At 41.3% G+C, this 24,706-nt stretch overlaps 2 protein-coding genes across 4 annotated transcripts in view; one reads left to right on the top strand and one right to left on the bottom strand.

Annotated features, from left to right (window-relative positions):
• Positions 1-2,820: 2,820 nt before the first annotated feature.
• LOC127379421 (cytochrome P450 1B1) lies at positions 2,821-11,393 on the top strand. Of its 2 annotated transcripts, none has more exons than XM_051428977.1 (3): positions 2,821-3,994; positions 7,384-8,399; positions 9,085-11,393. In XM_051428977.1, exons 2-3 carry the CDS (start codon positions 7,405-7,407, stop codon positions 9,665-9,667), a joined length of 1,578 nt encoding a protein of 525 aa, XP_051284937.1. In that variant the 5' UTR covers positions 2,821-3,994; positions 7,384-7,404; the 3' UTR covers positions 9,668-11,393. The 2 variants fall into 2 exon arrangements, with proteins under 2 accessions (XP_051284937.1, XP_051284927.1); XM_051428967.1 differs by lacking the exon at positions 2,821-3,994 and adding an exon at positions 6,874-7,303.
• A 3,504-nt stretch (positions 11,394-14,897) lies between these two features.
• LOC127379365 (regulator of microtubule dynamics protein 2) overlaps positions 14,898-24,706 on the bottom strand; it is a 32,211-nt gene continuing 22,402 nt past the window's right edge. For both annotated transcript variants that reach the window (XM_051428871.1, XM_051428862.1), the window contains exons 6-11: positions 20,856-20,931; positions 20,267-20,344; positions 18,788-18,886; positions 17,445-17,498; positions 17,273-17,353; positions 14,898-16,905 (exon numbers count right to left, since the gene is read on the bottom strand). In XM_051428871.1, the coding sequence (XP_051284831.1) occupies positions 16,852-16,905; positions 17,273-17,353; positions 17,445-17,498; positions 18,788-18,886; positions 20,267-20,344; positions 20,856-20,931 (442 nt within the window). In that variant the 3' untranslated portion in view covers positions 14,898-16,851. The remainder of the gene's footprint in view (positions 16,906-17,272; positions 17,354-17,444; positions 17,499-18,787; positions 18,887-20,266; positions 20,345-20,855; positions 20,932-24,706) is intronic.

The raw sequence follows: 24,706 nt of genomic DNA, 5'->3' as shown, positions 1-24,706 counted from the left end.
GGTAAAGAAAAGGAAAATGCAGGATTTGTGGACTTCTGGGAAATATTGGGGTGAGAGTTGGGGAGGCGGGGAGCGTGGGGTTGGCGGAGGCGGAGAGGGGGAGGTTGTTGTGGGACAGTTTGACATTTGGAGTCACCGGGGTCATTCAGTCGTAATGAGGCGCTCGCGGTCGGACCAAAGTAAAAGAGTTTGCCCCAGCGCTCAACTCTCCCTGATTCATCGCCAAGCCAGATGACAGTTTGGTTTGGTGGTAGTCAGACCAATCACACAGCGGCAGGTTGATTCATCTCTAATGGAAAGTAATTAACAAGACAGGGCCTGACGTGTGAGCCTGTGTGTGTCGCTCTGTGTTTCTGCAAGAGTGTGTTGGTCTGTTTTCTACGTATATATGTTTCCTGTCTGTTAGACCTTACAGATGGTAAAACCGGACGAAATAGTGTAAACACTTAATCTTGAAGCACAGACGGCTGCTGGGTCATATTAGGTTGAATGCCGAGCAGCAGCATGTGTGAACTCACTATAAACTTGTAGCATTCCTGTCATTTGGATGTGTTGTCAAGGTTGTCTGACATATATATAAAGTGGTATTAATGTATTTATTTGCCCACTTAGGGGCAGCAGAACAAAGAGTTAGTGAGGTGTGTTAACTTCTGCCAGTTCAGGGAACTTTTATAGTGATTTGAAGCAGCATTATGAACACGTAGGGTTATTAAACTCAACACTGACATATCCTAGGAATTCATTATCTAGAGATTTCAGAACAGATTCAGGACAACACGGATTATAACCAGAGAACAAAGAACACTGACAGTCTCACCACTTCCTCGTAGCCCTGCGCCATCTTGGATTTCAGCGTCCTCGCCATTTAAAAGAGGGTGAATGAATGGATTGGTTTACGCGTGAAGGAGTGTCTGTGACAGGTGGGTGGGTGTGAAGAGCCAAAATATAATAACCTCCCAGGATAATGATAGCTGTACAAACAAGCTTCCACAGTCAGCAGTTATGGTTCTGTATCAGTGGCAACCCATATTCACTTCCCTTTCAGCTTTGGTTTTGTCCTCACCAGCTCTTTAAGGTTTAAATATCCGTCTCATTAGCAGACAATTAAGCCACTATGTTCCCCAGTTAGGTCTGTCTCAGTAGGTTGCATACACACACAGTTTATATGGATACAGAGTTGATCTGAGTGGTGAGACTAAAGCAAAATAACAGCTGAAAGATGCTGCAACATTTCCATTTAATCCAGACAGGTTCACCCAAAATCCCCCAAAAAATGTTTCCCTACGTATTGTGTTCAGCTACTGTTGGCGGATGTAGTTTGGTAGACAGAAAATAGTTCCTACATAAAACTGCTCACAAGATACATTGCTGTTGAGTTTCTCAAATGTATTATTGTGCCTCTTTGTCTGGTTCCATTATATTGGAGAGAAGGCCGACATCTGTATGGCAGATATCTACAAAGCTCGGTGGCTCAAACTGTTCATTTATTGAGCGTAACTTTAAATCATTACTGAAAAAAATAAATAAAACGGATTTGAGGACTCCAGGATATATTTTTCCAGTTCCTGACGTGTAAGAAGAGCACATTTCTCTGCAATGGAACAGAAATCATCGTTAATTTTTGTTAACATAATCAGAAAAGCACAATTTCTCCACTATGTAACTCTTTTTATGTTTATCTTGCATTGGACTTAATGCAAATTAAAACATCTATCATGTTAAGGTAAATGAGGCTTTTAGTGTTAAGTTAAAATAACACAAATATGTTATATTTTCCCTTTTAAGATTCAATGATATATCAATCAATCTGGGTAGACAGAGACAACAATACAAACAAATACAATAGATACTGTGAAGGAGTAATCAAGAGAGTACCGACTGTTTCTGTGCAAAGAGAACTGAACACTTTTCTTTTTGGTCTTTTTCTGTCATACGTGATATGCATCAGTCTTGATGTTGAAAAGGCTTGCGATGGTGCAAAAAAAAAAGTCCAATATTCCTTTTGAATGCATTAAAACTAAAGTAACAAGCCTATTTTGAACCTGTAAGGTAGAAAGAAATTTGTGTGAAAATGTAAAAGTAAAAAATTAATAAGTAAAGAAACTACTTAAGTACAAAGTACCAGTAAGTATCTGTGTTACGTCCCACCTCTGTAAATATGACTATATCGTTTAATTGCATGCATGTTTGAAAGAACCCTGCTGGCACGTCAGCATCTGCTTAAAAAGCTTAACCAAATCCAAGCGGGTTAGCCACTCTATTCTACGCCTAACCCTGACAAGCACACGGAGGTAGACCTGTTGTTTAGTGAAGTTGTCAGTGGCTTTCCCTTCAGGTGTCACCCTTATGATGAAGCACATGTGCGTGACTGCTCCGCACCTTTAGAATAGCTTCGGGCAGTTCCCCCCATCCTCTGTTCCTCTGTTTTCCCCAGAAGTTCACATGCATTGATTCGGAGAGCAAGATAAGCCCCGTAAGTGCTGTAAAAGGCGCGCAGCTCTTCCCGAGGTCCTGTGCATGCTCCCACTAATTACAGACATAAATCAAAGTAATGGCCCCTTTCATTTATCATTCCCGTTTTCCAAGGATGATGTCATTTCCTGATGTGGCTGACTCTCATTTCCTGTGTGCCAAAGAAAAAACTATGCTCTGAATGTGAGAAATGTTGTTGGAATCAGACGTGATCACTACCCTGCCAGGCTGGAACTCAACAATGTAACTGTACCTTTACTGTCTGAGCAAATCATCACCTGCACACACCTTCCCGAGCTCCTCCCTGACCTCCATGCTCACTCACACGCGATGAGCAATTGAGCTGTCAGTCACGCAGGAAGGGAAACTGGTATTATAACTGCACTTGCTTTGCACAGTGAGGAGGTTTTTCTTTCGCGGGGCCACCACGGCGAGGGCTCGACTACCCGACAGGTCCTTCTGCAGCTACACTCACCTCACTGCACCTTTGAGGGATTACCTAAAAGGCTCGGCATCCAAAACGCAAACATGTGTAGGTTTAAGGGCTGTATTTAGGGAGTGTTATACAGAAATAGAGCATGAAACTGCACATATATCTATGAACATTAATGGGTGTGCTCTAATAAAATGGTTCTTTAATGATATGCAGCCTCATGTGGATACAGTATGTGTGATACTGGTTCTCTATAATGGTCTGATTGTTCATATGCAGCTGATAAATAGTGGAAAAAAGACAAATAAATTAATAAATAAACCTGAATTCCATTGCATAGATATTTGTGTTAAAAGGATCACATTGCAGATGGGATTAAAAATAAGATTACTAATGGGGGATATAATAAGGATGTTATTTTAGGTTAATCTTTGACTTGGAAACGTGATTTTATCAGACAAAGCAGCATTTTCCCATCATGTCTTATAACAATAATACGATTTTAAAGGTCTTTGGACGTTAATTAACCTGCAGGAGAAACAAAAAGCAGAGAATTTTGAGCTCTTTTGGATTAAACTGTGGAGAGAATTCATCGTCGCCATTCAAGCACAGAGGATCCTTTAAACCAAAAGATTTAATGAGTAACAAAAAGTTACTTAGCGGTCTTATGACCATGGGATGTTCAGGATCAGCAGGTCGACCACTGACCACACACACACACACACACACACACACACTAACACACACACACATACGAGACACACAGAGAGGAAGTGTGTGTGTATCAGATACATTCATAAAAACGGTTCATGTGTGATCAGTTTGAGTAATTACAGATTTACAGAAATGTTGTTATTAAGTCAGATAATCTGGTTTTATGTGCTGTGTGAAGGCAGGAGGGGGGACAGAGACCTGCTGGGGTTCTGGTCTAATAACTGTGGGTCCTGCCAGTAAAGGAGGCTGGGAGACCAGTTCTTCATTCACTGGCTTGTCTCCACCCTCACTGATCCATTTACTCAACAAGATATCACACAGTGTCACCTTGTGAGAGGTTCATCAGGAGGAAGACAACCGCAGGGTCCTGACTCAGTAAGTGTGCTTTAAAATTCACTTTAAATGTTTTTTATTTATTTTTTTATTTATTAAATCTGATTTAGAATTTAAAAACAGGGTGAAACTTCATTAATAACAATGTGATTTATCTTTTATGAGGATTTTTAGATTTTGGATGCTTTATAATTAAATTGTTGCTCCCAATATTCTTTAAAAGGACATTTATGACTGTTTTCTATATGCAATAATTATTAGGCTGTTAGGCCACAGGAGGAACTGACTTAGACTAACAAAGCCTGATTAAACACTGATATTACTGATGTGTTCTTTTAATAATTCTCTGTACACAAAGCAATAGCAAATATAGTTGGAAAATATTATAATACGACCATGGTAACATTTAAAATGTGTTATTTCTTACAGCTTAAGATAATATTGTAGAAATCTAAATATTATTTTAGATATAATAAGGTCAGTAAATTAGGAAAAATACAGTATTTTCTGTTACAGAGACACGGAGATTTATTTATTGTCAAATTAATTGTATTATTTATTTATCTATTTATTATTTATTTATTTATTTATTATTTATTTTACCGACTTATGAAACATGAAGTGTGGCGGTAGTTTTTGGAGTTTAAAACTAAGAGATGTTGGAGCTCAGAGGAGGGTCAGAGAACCGCTGTCCGCGGTGCTGAACCAGGATCCCCGAATCACATCTCAACGAGACCCGATCGGACCAGACCGGTGCCGGAAGGCCCCCCCGAGAGCAGAGAGAGAGAGGACAGAGATCCAAACATAGAGAGAGCAAACAAACATTAATGAGTGCTCTCTTAAAGGATGTCTGAACCCCCGGAGTCCGGATCCGGAGGCGCTTAAAGGACCCGGTTAAAGGATGAGAACCATCCAGTCTGGATCGGATCTCTTCATCTGTCGGCACTGATTCAGCTGTAATGGCGCATTCCCAGTCCTCCTCCTGTCTTTATTACTGTTATACAGTCAGATACTGAGGGATACACAGGCTGCAGAGCAGGGGCGGACTGGGACAATAATTCAGGTCGGGAATTTGATACCATCTCAGGCCACCACCAACCGATTAACGCAAAACACCAAGAGTGAGTTAGGTTGGTTGCCTACTGATGTAAGAGTGTAAAATAATAAAGCAAAGGCTCCACATGCGCCCACACACAGCTTTTCTCTGTTTCTTTCCCCTACAAAATAAATGTTTATGTTGTGCTGCAATAACCTGAAATCAAATCACATAATTTCTATTCTATTTAATTTACTAGAGAATGAAAATAAAATAGGTTACACCATCATCCACCTAAACTTGAGACCAATCCTATTTTTAATGTAACAGGTACCAGACTAGTTATAAATTTGACCACTGTGTCAACCATAGAACAGACCAGAAGTGAGAGGTACACAGGTGGCGCCCTGCAGATGTGTAGGTTTATTCTCTTCACAAAGTGAAACTAACCTCCTCATTAAGTCGGTCGTGCTGGATAGGCTCTGGTTGTGCGTCTGTTGTCACCACTAGTGTTTAATGTCTGACCTGCTCCCTGTGTGTGTGTGTGTGTGTGTGTGTGTGTGTGTGTGTCTGCAGTGCTGTGACAGAGAGCCTCAGAAAAAGAGAGGAGGGGGTGTGTTTGTGCCCAACGTTGCTGCTCAGTCTGTGTGAGCTTCAGTGAGACAGATACCCTAATGAGCCGCACGACCGATTGTTTCTTTAAAAATCAAGCGCGAACCTTTGGTCCCGACCATCGGCAATCGCCGAGCGGCCAGGCCACCGGGAAATGTTCCGGTGCTCCCGATGGCCAGTCCGCCACGGCTGCAGAGCAGGTCTGGTGCTCAGTGTGTTTGTTAATTAGGAGTAAATTAATGAGGAGAGACGGGGTTCGCCTCCTCCTGGTGGCTCGATGGGAAAACGCACCCACAGCTGTAATTTCATTAAAAGAGCAAAACACAGCGAAACACTGCAGTCAGATAATATCTCTTCATCCCAGCAGACTATTTTCAAATGTAAAAATATAAATATATAAATGTATATAACGGAATAAACATATACAGACACATAAGAGACAAATAATTAACGCCACAAAACAGTTTAATTCTGTTTTTTAATTTGGAATAATTCATTTTTTTTGTTTTTAATAATAAATTAGGGTGTGTTTAAATTAATTAAAATGAAACCTGTCTTAAAGTATCAGTTATTAATGGGTGTTTACATTAAATCTGAGCTGTATTATTTATTCTACAGCTCTGACTGGTGTCAGGTATTAACCTTCCCTCAGGCTCAAACACACGTTGTTACAAGCGCTCTCCAAGTCTGGTTTCCTACCACTGCGGAGGAAGCAATAAAAACACATAGAATTATTATAATAATAATAATAATAATAATAATAATAATAATAATAATAATAATAATAATAATTTATATTATTCGCATTCTTATTGTTGATAATAATAAGTATTGTAGCTTTTATTAAACATTGTTTTAACCATTTTTATGCAAATGTACTCGTAATACTGACAATATACCATAATTATTATTATTATTATTATTATTATTATTATCATCAGAGGAAGAAAGGAAAATAAGTTGTTTAGATAAACTATTAAAGCGTTTTTTGGTATAATTTTAACGTTTTAAGTGGTTTAAAATGGCAAAATCTTTAAGAATAGTCCGAACATACAACTTTATTTGTATTTTATATGTAACAGAGAATCTCAGTTCACTTTTCTCAACTTTGAACAGCTGAGTTTAAACTTTAAACGCTCCCGTTTACAATAACGCCTGTTGCCTGTGAGGGAGGCAGAGAGAGAGAGAGAGAGAGAGAGAGAGAGAGAGAGAGAGAGAGAGAGAGAGAGAGAGAGAGGGAGGTGGGTGGAGGGGGAGGTGATGGTGTGAGGGTGGGGTGACACCCTTTGAAACAAACCTGCCCACTGTAACAAAGCGAGCGCACACGGACTGTGACGGGCCGTGATGCTGCGCTGTTTGAGGATAAATGACTTCAGTTGGTGCTGTGGGGTTTTAAAGCATGAGGCTGCGGACAGAGAGCAGGGAGCTCTCTCACACACACACACACACACACACACACACACACACACACACACACACACACACACACACACACACACCGTGGATGTGTGTGGATGCACAACAGGCTGCACACTCTGATCTGTTTTTGGGAATAATACCTAAATATGTTTTTGATGGTTAAGATGTAGTCTTTTTATTCAGCTCACGGAAAAACACTTTGAGGTTTTCTGATAATTAAAAATAATTTTTGATAAAAAACGTGAAGGCTGCTAGTTTTCTCGATGAACCAAGGACATAAGCAGGTATATATATTTTTGTCGGCACCCTATAATGTGCCACATATTACACACACAGCCTTAAATAATCTGTATTATTATCCCAGTCCATCTGCAGGATCCCCATCATGGATGTGACACTGGAGGGAATTAACCCAGCGACTCCAAGAGCTGTGTTACTGGCATGTGTGACTCTGCTGGTCTCCCTCAACCTGTGGCGGTGGCTCCGGAACCGGTCGATGCGCTGCCCGCCCGGTCCCATCGCCTGGCCGGTCATCGGGAACGCTGCGCAACTTGGCAAATCACCGCACTTGTATTTTACGCGCATGGCGAAGAAATACGGCAAAGTTTTCCAGATTAAACTCGGCTCTCGGACCGTGGTGGTGCTGAACGGGGACTCCATCAGACAGGCGCTGGTCAAGCAGGGACCCGAATTTGCAGGCAGACCGGACTTTACCTCCTTCCAGTACGTCTCCAACGGGGACGGCCTCGCGTTTAACACCTCCACGGACTGGTGGAAGACGCACCGCAAAGTGGCCCAGTCCACCGTCCGGATGTTTTCCAACGGGAACCTGAAGACAAAAAAGACATTTGAGTACCACGTCCTCTGCGAGGTCAGGGAGCTGCTGCAGCTGCTGGTGGAGAAAACGAAGGCGCAGCAGTATTTCCAGCCCATGACATATCTGGTGGTGTCCACGGCCAATATAATGAGCGCCCTGTGCTTTGGGAAGAGGTACTCCTATGAGGACGAGGAGTTTCAGCAGGTGGTGGGCAGGAACGACCAGTTCACCCAGACAGTGGGGGCAGGGAGCATGGTGGACGTGATGCCCTGGCTCCAGTACTTCCCAAACCCCATCAAAACCATATTTGACAACTTCAAGAACCTCAACCTGGAGTTTGGCATTTTCATCCGGGATAAAGTTATTGAACACAGGAAAACCATCCAGTCGAGCACCATCAGGGATATGACTGATGCTCTCATTGTGGCTCTGGACCAGCTGAGCGAAAAAACAGGGCTCTCAATGGGGAAGGACTATGTGATCTCCACTGTTGGGGATGTATTTGGAGCAAGCCAAGACACACTGTCAACCGCACTGCAGTGGATCATCCTCATACTTGTCAAGTAAGCAACTTTTCCTCTCATTTTATCTGATCATTTTAATCTCCTAGATAAACGACACCCACAGAGTAAATTACAATGGGAAATGACAGCAGATAATAAATCAGAGTTGGCCTCCATCCTGTTGCTAAAGCTGTACAGACATGAGGAAGTTCAGTAGCATTTGTGTTATGTAACAGTCCAGGGGGGAGCTGAGGCACAGGCAGGTACTGGCAGCATGAGCTGAAACTGCACACCAGTGAGAGTGAGTGCCCAGTCAGCGTTTTACTCCAGCACAATCTTTACACAGATCTTTTACATGAGTTTTTATTCTGGCTTGATTTGTTTAATCCCAGCGATGCATCAGTAGGCTGGCGTCACGCAGCACCTCTTGGTGCAGAAATAGTCATTTTATACTACCACAGCAGTGTGTAACATCATGTTCTCATATGAAATTTCTTTGGTCACTAAACGTCAGGTACAGCCTCCTACAGAGATGGTGGCTCACTCATATCATTAAGCAAAGTTGTAGCTGACATGCATGCACCCCACGTACTGAGGCTGAGTCCTTACAGCATCGTTCTGGGTTTGATTCCAACCTGCAGCATCTCTCTCCCTCCCCCGTTTCCTGTCTGTCTTCACGCTGCAAATAAAAGCATTAACATTATATATAAAGTCATGTAAACTTAGTTCTCACCTGTGAACGTAGGTTTCCTGAGATGCAGACGCGGCTCCAGCAAGAGGTGGACAAGGTGGTGGGCCGCAGCCGACTCCCCTCCCTCGAGGACCAGCCTCAGCTGCCTTTCGTCATGGCCTTCATCTACGAGATGATGCGCTACACGAGCTTCACGCCACTCACCATCCCCCACTCCACCACCACGGACACCACCATCATGGGCTACGACATCCCGAAGAACACAGTCATCTTCATCAACCAGTGGTCCATCAACCACGACCCAGTGCTGTGGTCCCAGCCGGAGACCTTTGACCCCGAGCGGTTCCTGGACCAGAACGGTATGCTGAACAAGGACCTGACCAGCAACGTGCTCATCTTCTCCCTGGGCAAGCGACGCTGCATCGGCGAGGAGCTGTCCAAGCTGCAGCTGTTCCTCTTCTCGGCCCTCATCGCCCACCAGTGCCACATCACCGTGGACCCAGCCAGGCCCCCGACACTGAACTACACATACGGTCTGACTCTGAAACCTCATTCCTTCCACATAGCTCTATCTCTGCGTGAAGATATGAGGCTGCTAGACGAGGCTGCCAAGCAGTCCCCCACGAAGGACTCATAAACAAAAACTCATCAATAAAATCAAAACTGTGATAAGCAAAAAAACAGACTGAAACTCAAAAAGACTTATAAACTATAGCTCATGTTTGTGGGCTGAAAACTATATTTATAAGCTAAACTCTCATCACTGACTCATTCTCAAGTGTGATAGTGCCAGGCAGGAGCAGATGTTGCATCTGTCTCACAGGGAAACGTGGAGTCGTGCGTACACGCCACGTCTCACACACCTGGGACGAATCTCTCTTACAACATCAAACACACTCTGACATACCACTTAGCAATTAGCATCTCCTTTTTGATTCTTTAAAGGCGGAGGGACTGCAGTCAGCTGCACATCACTGGAGATCTGTGGTCACAGGAGGTTTGAAGAGCTGCTGTAACACAGCTTTGTGATTCTGGTGTGAAAGCGGCCAGAGTTTATTGAAAGGTAGAAATCCTGAAGCTTACAGGGACAGCATCCAGTAGCGTTTTCATGCTTTCTATTAACATTGTTGCTGTCAGCTCTTCAGGAATCTCTTAAAGGACCAGTGTGTGGGATTTAGTGACACTGTAGTTGAGCAGATTGTAACTCACTCCCTTCACCCTCCCTTTGCAAGTGCGAGGGAGGAACTGGAGGAGAAACTACGGTGGCTGCGAAACACACAGAAAACCTGAACAATTTTTTGGTTTGTCTGTCCTGGTAGAAAAATGAGGAAGAAAATGCCGGCCTACCAGGCAGCATCTGTAGATAAAAACAGCTCATTCTACAGTAACAAAAACACAACAATGCTTATATTCAGGTGATTATTCACTAATTAAAACATACCTAAGAATATAATACTCAGTTTCTGCCAACAGATCCTCCTAAATGTTACACACTAGACCTTTTATTTTTCCTCACAAGGGCTCAATAACCCTTTCTAATGCAATATCAAACTCATATGTGATACTTAAAGGTAAACGATCAAAACCTGAAGTTATGAGATTTTTATGTGACACCAGAGTCCTGCCTGAAGAGGAGAATAAGCTTATCCATCTAACGCCTGCTAAAATAAAAATGTTCAGTACTAACATGTAGTTTGTGATGTATAGTGTAAGAGCTTAGTTACTCAGGAATAAGGCCTATGATATGCCAATTACTATTTGAATTAGCTGTTAAAAGTAGTCTAATATATTCAGAAACCTACTGTAGAGGAGCACAGACATCAAACAGACCCGCTGCAGGCGTACTGCACTGTCTGTGAACTGCTGTCTGATGCACGCATGAAAAGACGAACACTAGATCAGTGTTATTAGTCACTTTTTATTTTGTGAACCACAAATGTTTTGTTAAAGTTTGAATGTTGTAGAATGCTGCTCCATCCTGTCAATTAATTTCAATGCTCAAGATGCCAGTAACCAAGTGATTCCTTCTTTGTGTCGTTTTTATTCACAGTAATGTTTTTAGAGTTTGTGTTGGGACACTGAGGTATGATTTATTGTTTTTGTCTCAGCATGGGAGACCAATGCACTGATTGTAAAGTCTTGGATTTGAGCATTTGTTGGATTCATGCAGAAGCGATTTGAAAATAACGTAATCCAGGTTAATCTCTAGAATAAAAGACCTCCTAACAGGACCTGGTGAAAGTTTTTTTGTATGTAACAACCCTGATGTACACCTGTCTAAAGACAACGGAGAAGACAGTCCAGGATGGAAGTAAAAGTTTTGTGTTCCCTCAGTGATCCAAATGATAAAATATTAACTTTCACATGCTGGTTTTGTCATATATTTACATACATATCATGTATTACACACACACACACACACACACACACACACACACACACACACACACACACACACATACACTGTGCATGAGAAGAAAATAAAAGGCATTTATCAAAATAAAGAAAAATAGTTTAAAGTAGCTTTTGTCACTGAATAATGAATTAAAACAGTTGATCTGTTCTGAATATACAATATAGTCAACATGATGGGGGTCAAATAAGTCCAAACATTTACACCTCATATGCTTCTTATGTAGAACTAAACATTAATTAAACTTTAATCGCTGTAGAAATACAGATCGACACATACTGGAACTGCAGCTGTAACTGAACCTTCAGGTTGTCCTGATATTATACAGTTCAATAATAAACAGTTAAACTTTAGTCTTTTGCTTTTCACTGATGAAGTTTTCTGTCTGGAACAAGTTAAAGGTGAAATGATGGACAGTGATATAACTTCAATTAATATATAATATATTTGGAACAGGCCTTTTGCCCAGGAAAGATGGAAAATACTATCAGATATTTTAACCAGGATGAACATTATTTTTATAAAAATTAGGCTATCGGATAATAATTATGAATCATTCCTTTGATCATTTGATACTTTGGTGCTCATGGCTTTTGATAAAATTAACTGAATCTAACCGATTAATGGTTTTATACATCCAAAGATCTTCTATAAAATCCAGATCAGGCGTCTGAGACCTGCGTTAATTTGTCAAAGCGTGTAGCTGCACCAGGCTATTAAAGGGGTCCTGTGTTTAACTGGGACCCTGCTTATAAGTGAAGTTTTATGGCATATGCATGATACACACACACACACACGTATTTGTTGAGTTTTGACACCAATGTGCCTCCGTACCCGATGCTGATCAGACAGAGCTGAGTAACATCATTTCATACAGGCTCCCTGTGAACTCCTGCAGTGAACTCTTGGCATCATGCCATGTCAGGTGGGAACAAAAGGGAAGTGTTTGGGAGATCCCTTTCCCTGTGCGGCGTTTTATCTCGGCCTGCCAGAACATCCTGTACTTGCAGGCCAGCCAGCCGGCCAACTTTTGTGAGTGCGTGACAAATTCAGATAAAACTACAGATGATTACTGATACGACTCCCTCCGTGCACCGTTCGCCCTTTTTTTGCTGGTGCAGAATTAAATCTGAAGACTAAATAGTGCCAGTGAAGTCATGTGTGGCAACCCTCCAAGCATAATCTTTATGAATCAGAAGGGAAACAATAAGTTTGCTTTTCTGCCTCTCTGAGCTGACAGATTGTCAAAAAAAAAGGCGCAGAGATACTGACAATGTCATGGTTAATATGATTCAGTGGGATAATGACTTGATAGCAGCCTTCAGGGGTTATTGCTTTTGTTGTGATTCCCTCCTTGCATTACAGGAAGCTGCAGAATGAAGCAAAATATTCCTAATAGAGGCTTCAGTGCAACCACAGGACTGTTTGCAAATCATGGAAACACAAAGGAGACATCGTGAATAATCTGAGGTATACATGCTGATCAGAAGTGAAGATGACAGCACGGGTAAAGCAGGTGTACGTGAGTGTGGCAGATGTAAGAAGGGCTGTGGTGGAGTAAGCCCTCTGAGAAAGATGAAATATCGCATGAAGTAGTGGTAAGACACATCCTATGTCATTACAGCTTAGACCTGTCAAGACTGCATTAACAAGATTAGAGTGAATCTCTCTATTTAAGCTGGTATCCTGCATTGGCCGAAGGAGCGCACACACACACACACACACACACACACACAAAGAAGATCCTTCATCTGCCGACTGTGAGTTGTGTAACTTAGAAATAGTTGAGCTCAGACAGTGAATGGAGGGATATGTGGAGATCTGAATGAATGTTAGTAAGACTGTGCAGAGGTGTTGTTCACAGAGGTCAGTGGCTGCTGAGACTGATGGGAACAACAGTGTCAGACCATCTCATGTGTCTGAATATCAAATTACTAAACTAACCAAAACATATGAAATACACAGGAAATGTCTTCAGTTTTAATCAGTTTGCTCAAATATGTCTAACAAGCATTCAGCTGAGCATGAGCATGATGTCCTATTCTGAACTTCTGAACTATATTATTATAAACCTAAAACTAATATTGAAACTAATAAAACATAAACCAAAACTAAATAATAAAGAATAAACTGAAACGAGCAAACCCGCTCTGGAAACTGAAAATGAACCGAAAACAAGAGTTAAAAACAAAATAAAACTATAAAACAACTCAAACTCGTACATTAGAGTAATCCTGTATGCACACCTGCATTTACACATTATTGAATTGTAACAGTTAAAATCTAATTTTAATGACTTTGGGTATATATATATATATATATATATATATATATATATATATACACACACACATATACAGAGGTATGTTTACACAATGCAGAGCAGGTGGGAGAAACTGGTCTCTGGTGCCTTAACCCTTCGCAGGGTTAAAGGAACTTCAGTGTTTTGGAAGATACAACTTTTATGTTTTAAAGCTACATACAGCATTATGTTAGCTTATGTTAGCATAAAGGCTTCAGCTCAAAGTTTAAAATTTGCTCTAAAGGATCAATAAACCTCTCCAGTTAACACATTATATCTCATTAGTGTAAGTTAATTTAAATTGCCAGATTTCCAAACCCACACCATTTGTAATTTTTCACATTTTTAAACATTTTAATTAGTGAGGAGTTTGTTGTTTTTTACAGACAGGCACAGGGACGAGCTGTTTCTCCATTTCCAGTCTTTGTCCATCAAACTGGCTGCTGGCCGTAGCTTTATGTAGCTTTATAGATAAGAAAACCCCCACAAAAACAACACACTTGAGTCCAGAAGAGACTAAAACCAAACAGTATTAAAATCAGGAGGAAGAAAATCTGAAAGTTGAAGCCTCTAAATTCTTATGCAACATGCGGTCCTCACGCAGAGACCTACTATATGATGCCTGTGAATAAATATAAAACATCAAAAGTTCCCTTCATATGAAAGAAAAACCCTTAGAGCTGTAAGTGAACTCTACTGCGCAGGAAACAAATAAAATCAGTCGAGGAAAGCTGAAGTTTTCCGGACTGTATAAACAAACACCTGTGCTCTTCTGGGAGGCACAGTTCCTCCATAAAGGGGAGAAGGAGAAGGAGGAGGAGGAGGAGGGGAGAGAAAGAAAGAAAGTTAAAACATGACTAGACCGGTGGGACGTTGGTCTGAATCTGATCCAGTAACAAATTCCCAATTGCTCTGGCACAGAATGTGTTGTCTGGGGAAAAGGGAAGGGATGCCTTCACACTCACTGACAGTCATGCAGGAGCCTGCGTGTTAAATCTTCAGTTGGTTTTTGATTCAACTCACTTTAATTTATGATAAATCTGAACATTTTAATAATACGTTAGAGAGATTACAAAAACGAGGGTATTCCTCATAAAGAGCAATAAAACTAACGAGTGCATAAACAAGCGAGACAAATGACAAACTGACAACTTATACAAGTATTGCACAGATTTAATTATAGACTCCAGTATCATTAACCATTCAGAGCACACTGTCTGTGAAACTGTAGAGTATAATCTCTATGTAGTGTATCAGATTTGACGTAACCGTAAGGAATATTGAATTTACTTTGGCATTTAAAAAAAAAAAAATCAAATACATTCGTACTGCTGAGAAATCTGTAAAGTCACATAATAAATTCTTATTCATAATTCATGTAGTGTAACATAAAATTAAATAAAATCAGGCCCTAAATCTAAAGACTCTTCCAAAACAAATCTCAAGAGTAAACACACCCAAACCCTCGTGGTCTAAAATACGTCACACGGTTGAGTAGAAACATTATCAAGTGTAAAATTATTAGGAATGCATAAGACAGTAATGAGATTAAACATTTAAACGTTACGTCCGTACCAGCTGATCACATTTTAGTGGTATTATTTAACCTGGAATGCAGTCGTATGCACCGTCACATCACGTCGATGCAATGGGGTCGCTCCCATCGCTCCAACCTTCCTCTAACCTGCTCAATGACTCCATTTACATGCACACCAGTGAGGTCGTTTATAAACCCCTCAATCTAAATATGGTGTTTATACGTCAGTGAACTGATGAGGACTGATGATGATGAGCTTTTGTCACTAAATGTATAAAAAGAAAATGTGGAAAGTGAAGACTTAAACCAGGGTGTTTTTTTACATTAACTGAAACCTGAGCAAAACCTTAATTGAGCATTAAGCGGGATAATTAGGTGTTGTATATGTGCAGTGTAACCGGAGCCTAATATAAACATTAAACCCTTTTTTTAACTTCAAGCGTTGGCCTCCGGCTGCCTCTCCTCTTTCTCTGACATCAGAAGAGTTCATAACAAAACAGGCGTCTTACACTTTAAGTGACGCAGATGTAAAAACAGTATAACAGCAATAAAATAAAAGGCAGTCAGAGCTCCGTGTAAATGTAAAAAAAAAAAGGGTTTTCTTTGCTCAAAAGCAGGAGAAACCTGCACGCAGGGTTCTCTAAGAGTGTATTATATCTTCTGTTGTTTATCTGCAGATACACTGGAGTGGCCTTACTGTCACAGGAGCTGAGTGAGGATGAATGACTTTCGATGGACAGATGCCAAAGTCAACAACCACAGTTCATCAGATCTCATAAAACACATCATAAAAGAACAAATTCATCCATGTAATCACGATCATCACCAAGTCTGCATGTCAACGTAGGCAGAGAGCGCCAACCGACGGTGGCGAGGAGAGGGCACGAGGTCGTCCGGTGGTCACGGCATTCCAAGATCTTTGTTTGGGTGCGCCATTGTCTGATGTGCTTTTGTTATTGCCTCTTGAATGTGTAGTGGGAGACACAACAAAATAGAAAAAAAAAAAAACCCAGGACGGAAGAGGAAGGAACAGCAAGTCCCCGTGGGTCACTTTCCCAACAAGTGACAGGTCTTTGTTGTCAAGGAAACTCGGTATCCATGAGACACACTGTAACGTCTGCTACACTCAGAGTGACTGGGAATATATATTTTATACAACAACATCACACTGAATTTACTTTAACTTATGATTAAATCAATTTCTGCAACAATTAAAATCAACACAAATCATCGCATAGACACGATGAACACACTTGATCACTCGAGAGCGGGAAAACAGTTCATCATCTCACCGATTTGATACAACCAGGAATGAAAACGTTTGTTTTCCACCATTAAAAATACAGTTTGAGTCTGATTGAAAACCAACACAGGACGGTTCTGTCTCTGGTAGTTGCTCCCACTGATGATATAATGCCACAGCACACCTCCCTCCACTCACAGAGTGAATTAACATCATGGCCTCTCAATACACCTAATATCCCCCACACACACTCACACCACACACACACACACGTCACCGACAGCACATGGAAAATAAATCTTTGAAAGAAAGTGATATCGCTATCGTCACACTCCAAGCGCCGGGCAGAGTACGTCCAGCTCCTTTTGTGCCTCTTCGTCCTGAGGAAAAAAACATTATTTAAAAAATTATTCAACGTATTATTTCTCCTTAATTTGCATTCAGATAAATTATTTTATAAGGAGACATGAAAAGCAGATTAAATAATCCAGTGAGAATCAGATATTCACAGGATATAACAGGAGCTGATATAAAGGAGGGAGGAGGGAGTTGATTTATAAGTAACGTGTATCATGAATCACATCAATAAATCTGTATATATAAGAATACAGTGTACATATAACCCTCATTATCTCATCTCTATCTATCTTATATCAGAATCATTGGCTTCAACTACCAACTGAAGTCTTTTAACCGGGGAAACCTCTGATAAACACAGTAGTGCAACAGGACAGTGACGAGATCTACCTCTTTGGATACAGAATTCATTGAACAAGCAGCTTCACACATCTTCCTCGCCTTGTCCCTCTGCCCCAGGACTTTGTAGCACTGCCAAAGAAAAGAATAAAAACTGTCAATGCATTGTTTGGTCTCAGTAGGATCCCACAGAGAACTCATCCCAAAGGTTTCTGGTACTGACCTTAGCTAGAAAAACATAGTTGAGTTTGGAATATCCTGGCTTGATCTCCTCAACCTGAATGATAAAAAAAAAAGTTCTTTCAGCCTTTAACAGACAATTTATCTCTGTTCATGATGCACACACCACTGTAGTAGTCTCGGTCCCAGAAGGCCCAGAACAACAGCCAGCTTGACTCACTCACTCTCTTCTCTTCCTCCTGCAGCTGCCTCAACCTAAACAGTTAGTCAGGTACAGATAACCGCTCATTACGGGCTGGAGACCTACACAACCTTGCAGGATGTTGTTTTGTTAAAGCTCGACAGGCTCACTGGAGGCTTTCCTCCAGGTCATGAGCTGCGTGTTGTTACAGAGACCACTTAAATTAAATTGATGGGTGAGCCACGAGGAAGAGGCATGCAGAGGAGTACTGGCCAGAAGCTAAATTAATTTCTCTACTATATAAACATTTGAAATGTGGGAACACGGTTTCTAAATACGGAGCGGAAGCCGTGTTTGAAGACTGGTACAAAGGCAACCTGGAAGAAAGGGAATGCTAGACAAACAGGACGCTGTACGTTAAAGGTTTCATTAATCTGAGGAGAATCGATTAAAGGTCCAGTGTGACACATTTAGGATCTATGGCAGAAATGTAATACAATATTCATAACTATGTTTAACTAAGTGTAAAATCATCTGAATGTTATGTTTTTGTTACCGTAGAATGAGCTGTTTTTATCTACAGAGAGAGCTGCCATGTTTCTACTGTAGCTTGGAGTGGACAAACCAAAAGTTTGGTTCTAGAAAGGTGGCGTTCACGTTTTCCGTGAGTTTTGTGACCACCGTAGTTTCTCCTTCGTGTTTAGAAGGAGAGGGTGATGCGAAGGAGTTGGGATCTGCAGCCACGCCACTAGATGTCACTAAATCCTACACACTGGACCTTTAAACAGTACGGAAATAAAAACAAGTCTATATGTTTGTATAGTTAATATGCGCAAACGCATGTCAGTTCTGGTTAATTTTACTTTCGTCTGCCCGAACACTGTTGCCTTTCTGGAGGAAATGCTCCAACAACAAACTTTTAGCGCACTTCATTTATTGCCCTCAGACTGCTAACCTGGCCTAACTATGATCCAAACAAAGTTCTTGTCGCCTCATCAAATCTGCTCCGTCTGCCAACTTTTGTAACTGTCTGAAACTAGAAGTCACTCCCACTTGATTTAGTGTTAGTCGAGGTGTGTGAAGGTGAGAAAATACAACTTAAAAACACTTTTTCATTCAGATGTGAAGACACGTAAGAACTAGTTCTTTTTTAGCATACTGCAGACTTGAGGAGTCACATGAAAGGGCAGAATGAGTCGCAGCACCTTAAGAAAATGATTCAGGGCGTCTTCAACTGTGGCACTCGGAGGATCTCCGAATAGTGTTGCAGCAACTTTCCTCTCAATCCACGATAACTGAGCCACCTGCAAAACCACCAAAGACCTCAAGTTAAAAGAGACAATTCTGCACAATAGTTTAAGAGTAACTGAACACCAGGAGAGAAAGCAGCGTCTCACAAGGGCAGTGAAAGTTCAGGCTTGTTTTATATGGAGGAGAGCAAAAACAAGACTTTAAGACATCAGTAATGAGCTGCTTTTCTCCTGTTAAACTAAAGAGGTAAACATTCCCTCAGGTTTCCGAAATAAAATCTACTTTTTAATGAAAAGTTCTACGATTAATAATTAAAATCTGTTTTATGTCGCTGCTATCTACTGAGATATTGACGTAAGGTGGAGGTTTTTCCTCTTATTCTGTTAAACGTAACAACACTTCTGTGCAGCCAGCAGTGAAATTAAATGCTTCAGCAGTTAACAGAAACAAAAGTAATGAATTTTGTGGCTATTCGTTACCATAAACGAAATACCCACATATACGTTTTCACACCTTCCCGACTGTCCCAGTGTTTCCACAACCACAGGTACCCCCCTCGTGCACTGATACTTTTCTACTGACACTTCTCGCAGAAGATGATAATGGCCAGGAGAAGGCCGGGTCAAACATGTTATGTTCCTGCCTCGCACCATTCATCACAGCTACGTCTAATTGCAGGTGTAGCATTGCTTTGGCGTCATCGCAGGACCTTTCAAACAGAACCGCTGGCTGAATACAAACAGTAGATCATTGTTGAACATAGAGCCCATAAAACTCAATCCCTGAAAATATCAGGTGTTACTGCTCCACGCTATATCTGCACAGTCCCTCACTCAGTCTCTGCTACCAACCTGTGTAGGTGAGTATTATAAAATGTAATCAGAGCAATCTCTGTAATAGCTTCCTTCCTTACAGGCAGTTAGTTTGACAACTGGCACCAAGTTAGCTCATGAAACAACAGGAACAGCAGAACGTCTGTAAACCTTCACACCTAGTGACAGTAATTCATCACCGCACGTTATTTAAAAAGAAAAAGAAATACCAGTGGTGATTAATGATTGACAGACAAAAGACATGATGGTCTTAGAAACAATCATCAAGCTGCATCAAAAACAACCGCTCGCACCAAAAGAACATGAGCCGAATAGAAACAGGATGAAAATATCTCCCTGGTACAATCTGATTTAAAAGCAAACAATGGCTGGTGTTAACCTCCCGTAGCGCTTTCTGCGAATATCACGGAGGGGAAAACAAACCTCAGGGAAACCTAAACACTGGGAATGAATGAGGGGAAACCGTGGGTGGGTTAGCCAAAAGGGAGGAGGGAGGCCACGCAGACATGTCAGCCTCCATAAATCCAGCTTGTCTATGCGAGGAGAGACTTGGGAGAGATAGATGTGTGTGTGTGTGTGTGTGTCGGGAGGGTCACATACAGCGTAGCACCAGCGCCCGAGCAGGTAGTAGGACATGGGGTCTTGCGGCTTCAGCTCGATGGCTTTATCCAGATGATCCTGGGAGGGGAAGCAGACAGACAAGACAGACAGGGAGAAGATATTCACTGTTGATTCATGACACGGCTGCTATTTCCACTGCCTTCTGTTCTGACCTGATCTGTCCTGCTTCACCAACCCACAAGTATTTCACAAACACCTCTCACACACGCGATCTCTCAAGAGCGGCCACACACTCCCGGCTGTCACACACCCTCCCTCGTTCTTTTCCATTCTCCCTCTCTCTGATTCTCAGATTTTTTTTTTTTAAATGTTCCCTCGCCAGTGCTCTCTATCTCTCCCTCTTTCACCTGTCAAGAGTTTTGAGGGAAGCCGCTGAAAGAAGATAAAATGCTACGTGCCGTTGTCCCACACTTCGTCTTATGCAACCGGGCCGCTGTAGGAGTGGCCTGCTGGCTTAAGTGATATGAGCGGCCGTTCCCCTCTTCTCTAAGTACATGCAACATATATATATAAGGCAAATGTATACACGTAATGGTGCAGCAAGTAGTCACAACAAGCCTCAGTTTACCTTAAAGATGTATCCGTTCCTTATCTTGTTCTGTACGGTATCATATTCGGCCATAATTCCACACATGATTGCGTACCTGGACGAAAAACAACAAACAGACAACAGATTTATTAAAACAGAAAACAGGGTTTGCTTTTTCTGGACCACCATAACTGGCAGTAAGCGAGACGCTGTTTTTAAAAGGACCAGTGTGTAAGATTTAGTGGCATCTAGTGGAGAAGTTGCAGATTGCAATTAACTGAACACTGTAGATAAAAAAAACATCTTATTCTAAGGTAACGAAAGCACAGTGATTCTTATTTTCAGGTGATTGTACACTAATGGAAACAAACCTATGAATATAATATTTAAATTTCTGACACTAGATCCTCTTAAATGTTACACACTGGACCTTTAGGAGCACAGCCACCGTAAAACTGCATCACAAAGGGCAGTTTTAAAGTCTCTCTTATCGTATCTTTTATCCACTTTCAGTTTTTAATATTCAAAATAAACACAGATAAGATGTTTTTTCCACACAAACAGACAATAATGAGTTCTGATTATGTCCTATTGGGATGCGTAATGCTTGGTTTGAACACTAAGGCATTTTTTTCCCCTTTTATTTATTCTGGCAAACTGAAAGAGCATACTTTTAACACTCCAACACCACTCTGTTTCACACTCACACAGATTAATACATTCACAAGTGTGAGACACAGACTAAAAGGCGTCAGTATGCTTCACCAGAAGTGCTGGTTTGATGACTGAAGAGTGTCTGTAAGTATTGAGGAGGCTGTGAGTAACCCTCCTAAAACAGACAATTCAACAAGCATGCCCACTTCATGCAGTGAGTGGACAGGTGTTGCTTGTTTTGGGCATACACACCTCCACCTTAACACAGTTGGGGATCGAGTGTCTTCCACAATGGCACCTCAACACCATCACTTAGGCCCACCCACCCAGATTTTTCACTACCCTGAGGCGGACTGTGTCCTTAATCCCGCTCCTGCAAAAAGTTTGACCATTCACTCCCACATTCACCTGCCCACAGGTGAAAAGACATCAGTAACATCTGAGAAATGTCTCCAGTGGTCAGTGTCTGGATGTAGTTTGGTAAAAACACGCTTTAATCTTATTTCTTGACTCCGTCTCCATCTTCCTGGTGGGCACAAGTTAAATCCCGCCCACATTCAGGCTCAGGGAGTAACGGATTACATGTAACTGAGCTACTTAATCAAGATATCCATTACAGTAAAAAGTGCATTATTTTTTTTTAGCATTGCATTTAAAAAAGCAAGCAAAATACTCTCTTATTAATATTATTTCCCTCTTGTTTTTATTTGGTGTTCAGATAATCCAAAAGTAACACAAAGTAATCCAGTTACTTTAAAATTATGATACTTTAACAGGTCATAAAATAACCCTCCTGCCTGCAGCAAAGTAAAAACCGCCCGCTCCTTTAGGATTTAATCCCAATGCAGTCCTCTAATCTGAACCACTGAAGCACTTTTGACAAGATCAAGTCTGTCCTTACTTTGCGTTACATTTACAAAGCAGATAGACTGAGTATCGGTGGAATTCACTGCACTGAAAGCAGAATAACTTGTATAGGAAAGCTGAAAAAGCACCATTAGGTCACCATAGGACCGTATTACTCTCAGTTGATACTTGATACTGTAAGATACAACTGGATGAATCTAAGCTTTCGAGCCTTTCTGACTACTTGGACTTCATATGAACTCTAAGAAATACAGTTTTTCGGTTGCCAAGTCGTGAGTGACTACGATACATAAGTCGAGCAGTGAAGTTCTGCGTAGGTGCGGAGGGTTGGAGAGACTTTCAGCAGCGCCTTTTAGTCACACCACCTTTCTTTCTGGGTCACTAACGACTGAAAAAACCACCAACACGCAACCTTCCTAGAAAGAGTCCTCATTAGACAACATCAGCAGAGATAAGCTGCTTCACCTTATTCCCTCACTCACTAATTAATAGACTGACTTGGACCAATGGGCAGGTGGAGGGGAAACAAAGAGCGATTTCAGCTTTGGGATCTGTAAGTCAGCATGACGCTGTGGGTTTGGAGAGGAGAGGAGAGGAGAGGAGAGGAGAGAGCTGATCAAAGTCTTTTCACCGCAAGGCTGCTTTAATCCTGCTGGTACTCTGTCAAACACCACAGAGCGACATAAACACCTTTTTATATGGAGGATCAGCGGGTACAAAGGTCATCTGACAGTGTCGTCTGACATGGTGGTGCTGATGGTAGATGGAATCTGCAACTGTGCGTATGTGTGTGCGCTGAGGTGTCTGGTATGTGTGAATGGATTTTTTTAAACAGGGCACGATTTGGTGGTGGGCTACTGTTCTCTGCAGTCACTCTCACTCTTTCTTGCCTCTGCCTCGGGATTGTGATCAGGCACAGCATGCCGATGCAGATTACAACACCAATACACACAGAAAAAGAAAAGAAAAATAGCACAAATTGTACAACATGATTAGCAGGTAATTACTAAATTAAGTTGAAGTATGTAGAAGGATCTTTCTCACTGGCAAGTAAGAAGACGAGCTGACATCAGCTGACAATGTTCCAATGATCAATTGATCGAAATGTGCAAAAAAAAAAACAAGAACTATAATTCAGGTGGTTGTAATTGGGTGAAACATCAAACATTCATCTTTGTGCTAACCATCATTACTCCTACTTACTGTGGGCGGCGTGGAAAATGAACAGTGATAAGACAAGTACTAACCACATCACTTCTAAGCGCCCTGAATTTTCTCTGCAAAGCAAACAAAGACAGACAAATTGTGTGTAACTGTAACCAAAAAGATCTGTGTTTATTTTCTTAAGGTAGCGCAGGGTGCGGCTACGCTGCCGCTGGTTGGCGCTCGATGAGTGGAGAGCTCCACAACCACGCAGGAGCAGAGATGCTATCTGTCTGCAGTTGTGCTGCCTAGCTTCCAATGAAAACAGACGGCTGGATGTAAAGGCTTTGAGGAAATCCATCACCGGAGACTAAATATCTTGTGTGAGGAAACGGAGCCAGGGCACAAGTCGGTTTGCGCTTGGCCACCGCAATTTAATCAAATATAGAGCTTCTGTCAGTTGCTCACAGTAACCAGTGGATCAATGATCTGAATGACCCAAAAAGTACTCATGAGAAGTGTGAAAAATTCTTATTTGGAACCGGTGTATCGGATAAAATCGAATCCGATTTATTCATATATCTCATTTAAAACAACCAGAGCTGATCAAAGTAAAGATGCAAACAGCAAAACACCAATAAATGACAATGAAAGAAACTAATATAAACTAATACTCTGAACACACGGGGGACTATTTGCTTGATTAAACACTTTTAAGCCACGTGAAAAGGTTCAGACTGAAACATTTCGACTATTGGACGGACAGGCATTCATCGGATGGAGACTTTGACAATCCCCTGACTTTTCCTCTAGCACCACCATGAGGTTTAAGTTTGTGGTATTGAGTGAAATGTCTCAACAACTATCAGGTGGATTACGGCGAAATTTGGTGACGACATTCCTCTTCCTTTCACTTCCCATAAAGCGTCACCATGAGGTTGAACTTTCACTTTGTCCAATGTGTGTTTGTTTTATAGCCAAACACATGCAAAACGAATAACAGCCTCCGCTATACCACATGTTGAGTGCTAACTAACTAGCAGGGTAAATTAAGATGGTAAACATTACCTGTTGTTATAAATGTTAGCATTGTTTGCAGTACAACCCCTCTGAGCTCCTGCCACTCTTATCCTTTTTTAATACTGCAGTAATGCAATATTATAGCTGAAACAACTCACTGTAGAAAAAAACAATTTATAATAATCTATAATCTATAAATTCATAAA

This window comes from Dicentrarchus labrax, unplaced genomic scaffold, assembly GCF_905237075.1.
Source record: "Dicentrarchus labrax unplaced genomic scaffold, dlabrax2021, whole genome shotgun sequence".
Taxonomy (NCBI): domain Eukaryota; kingdom Metazoa; phylum Chordata; class Actinopteri; family Moronidae; genus Dicentrarchus; species Dicentrarchus labrax.
The sequence above is the reverse complement of the archived record's forward strand: the minus strand, read 5'-3'. Positions and strand labels throughout refer to the sequence as shown.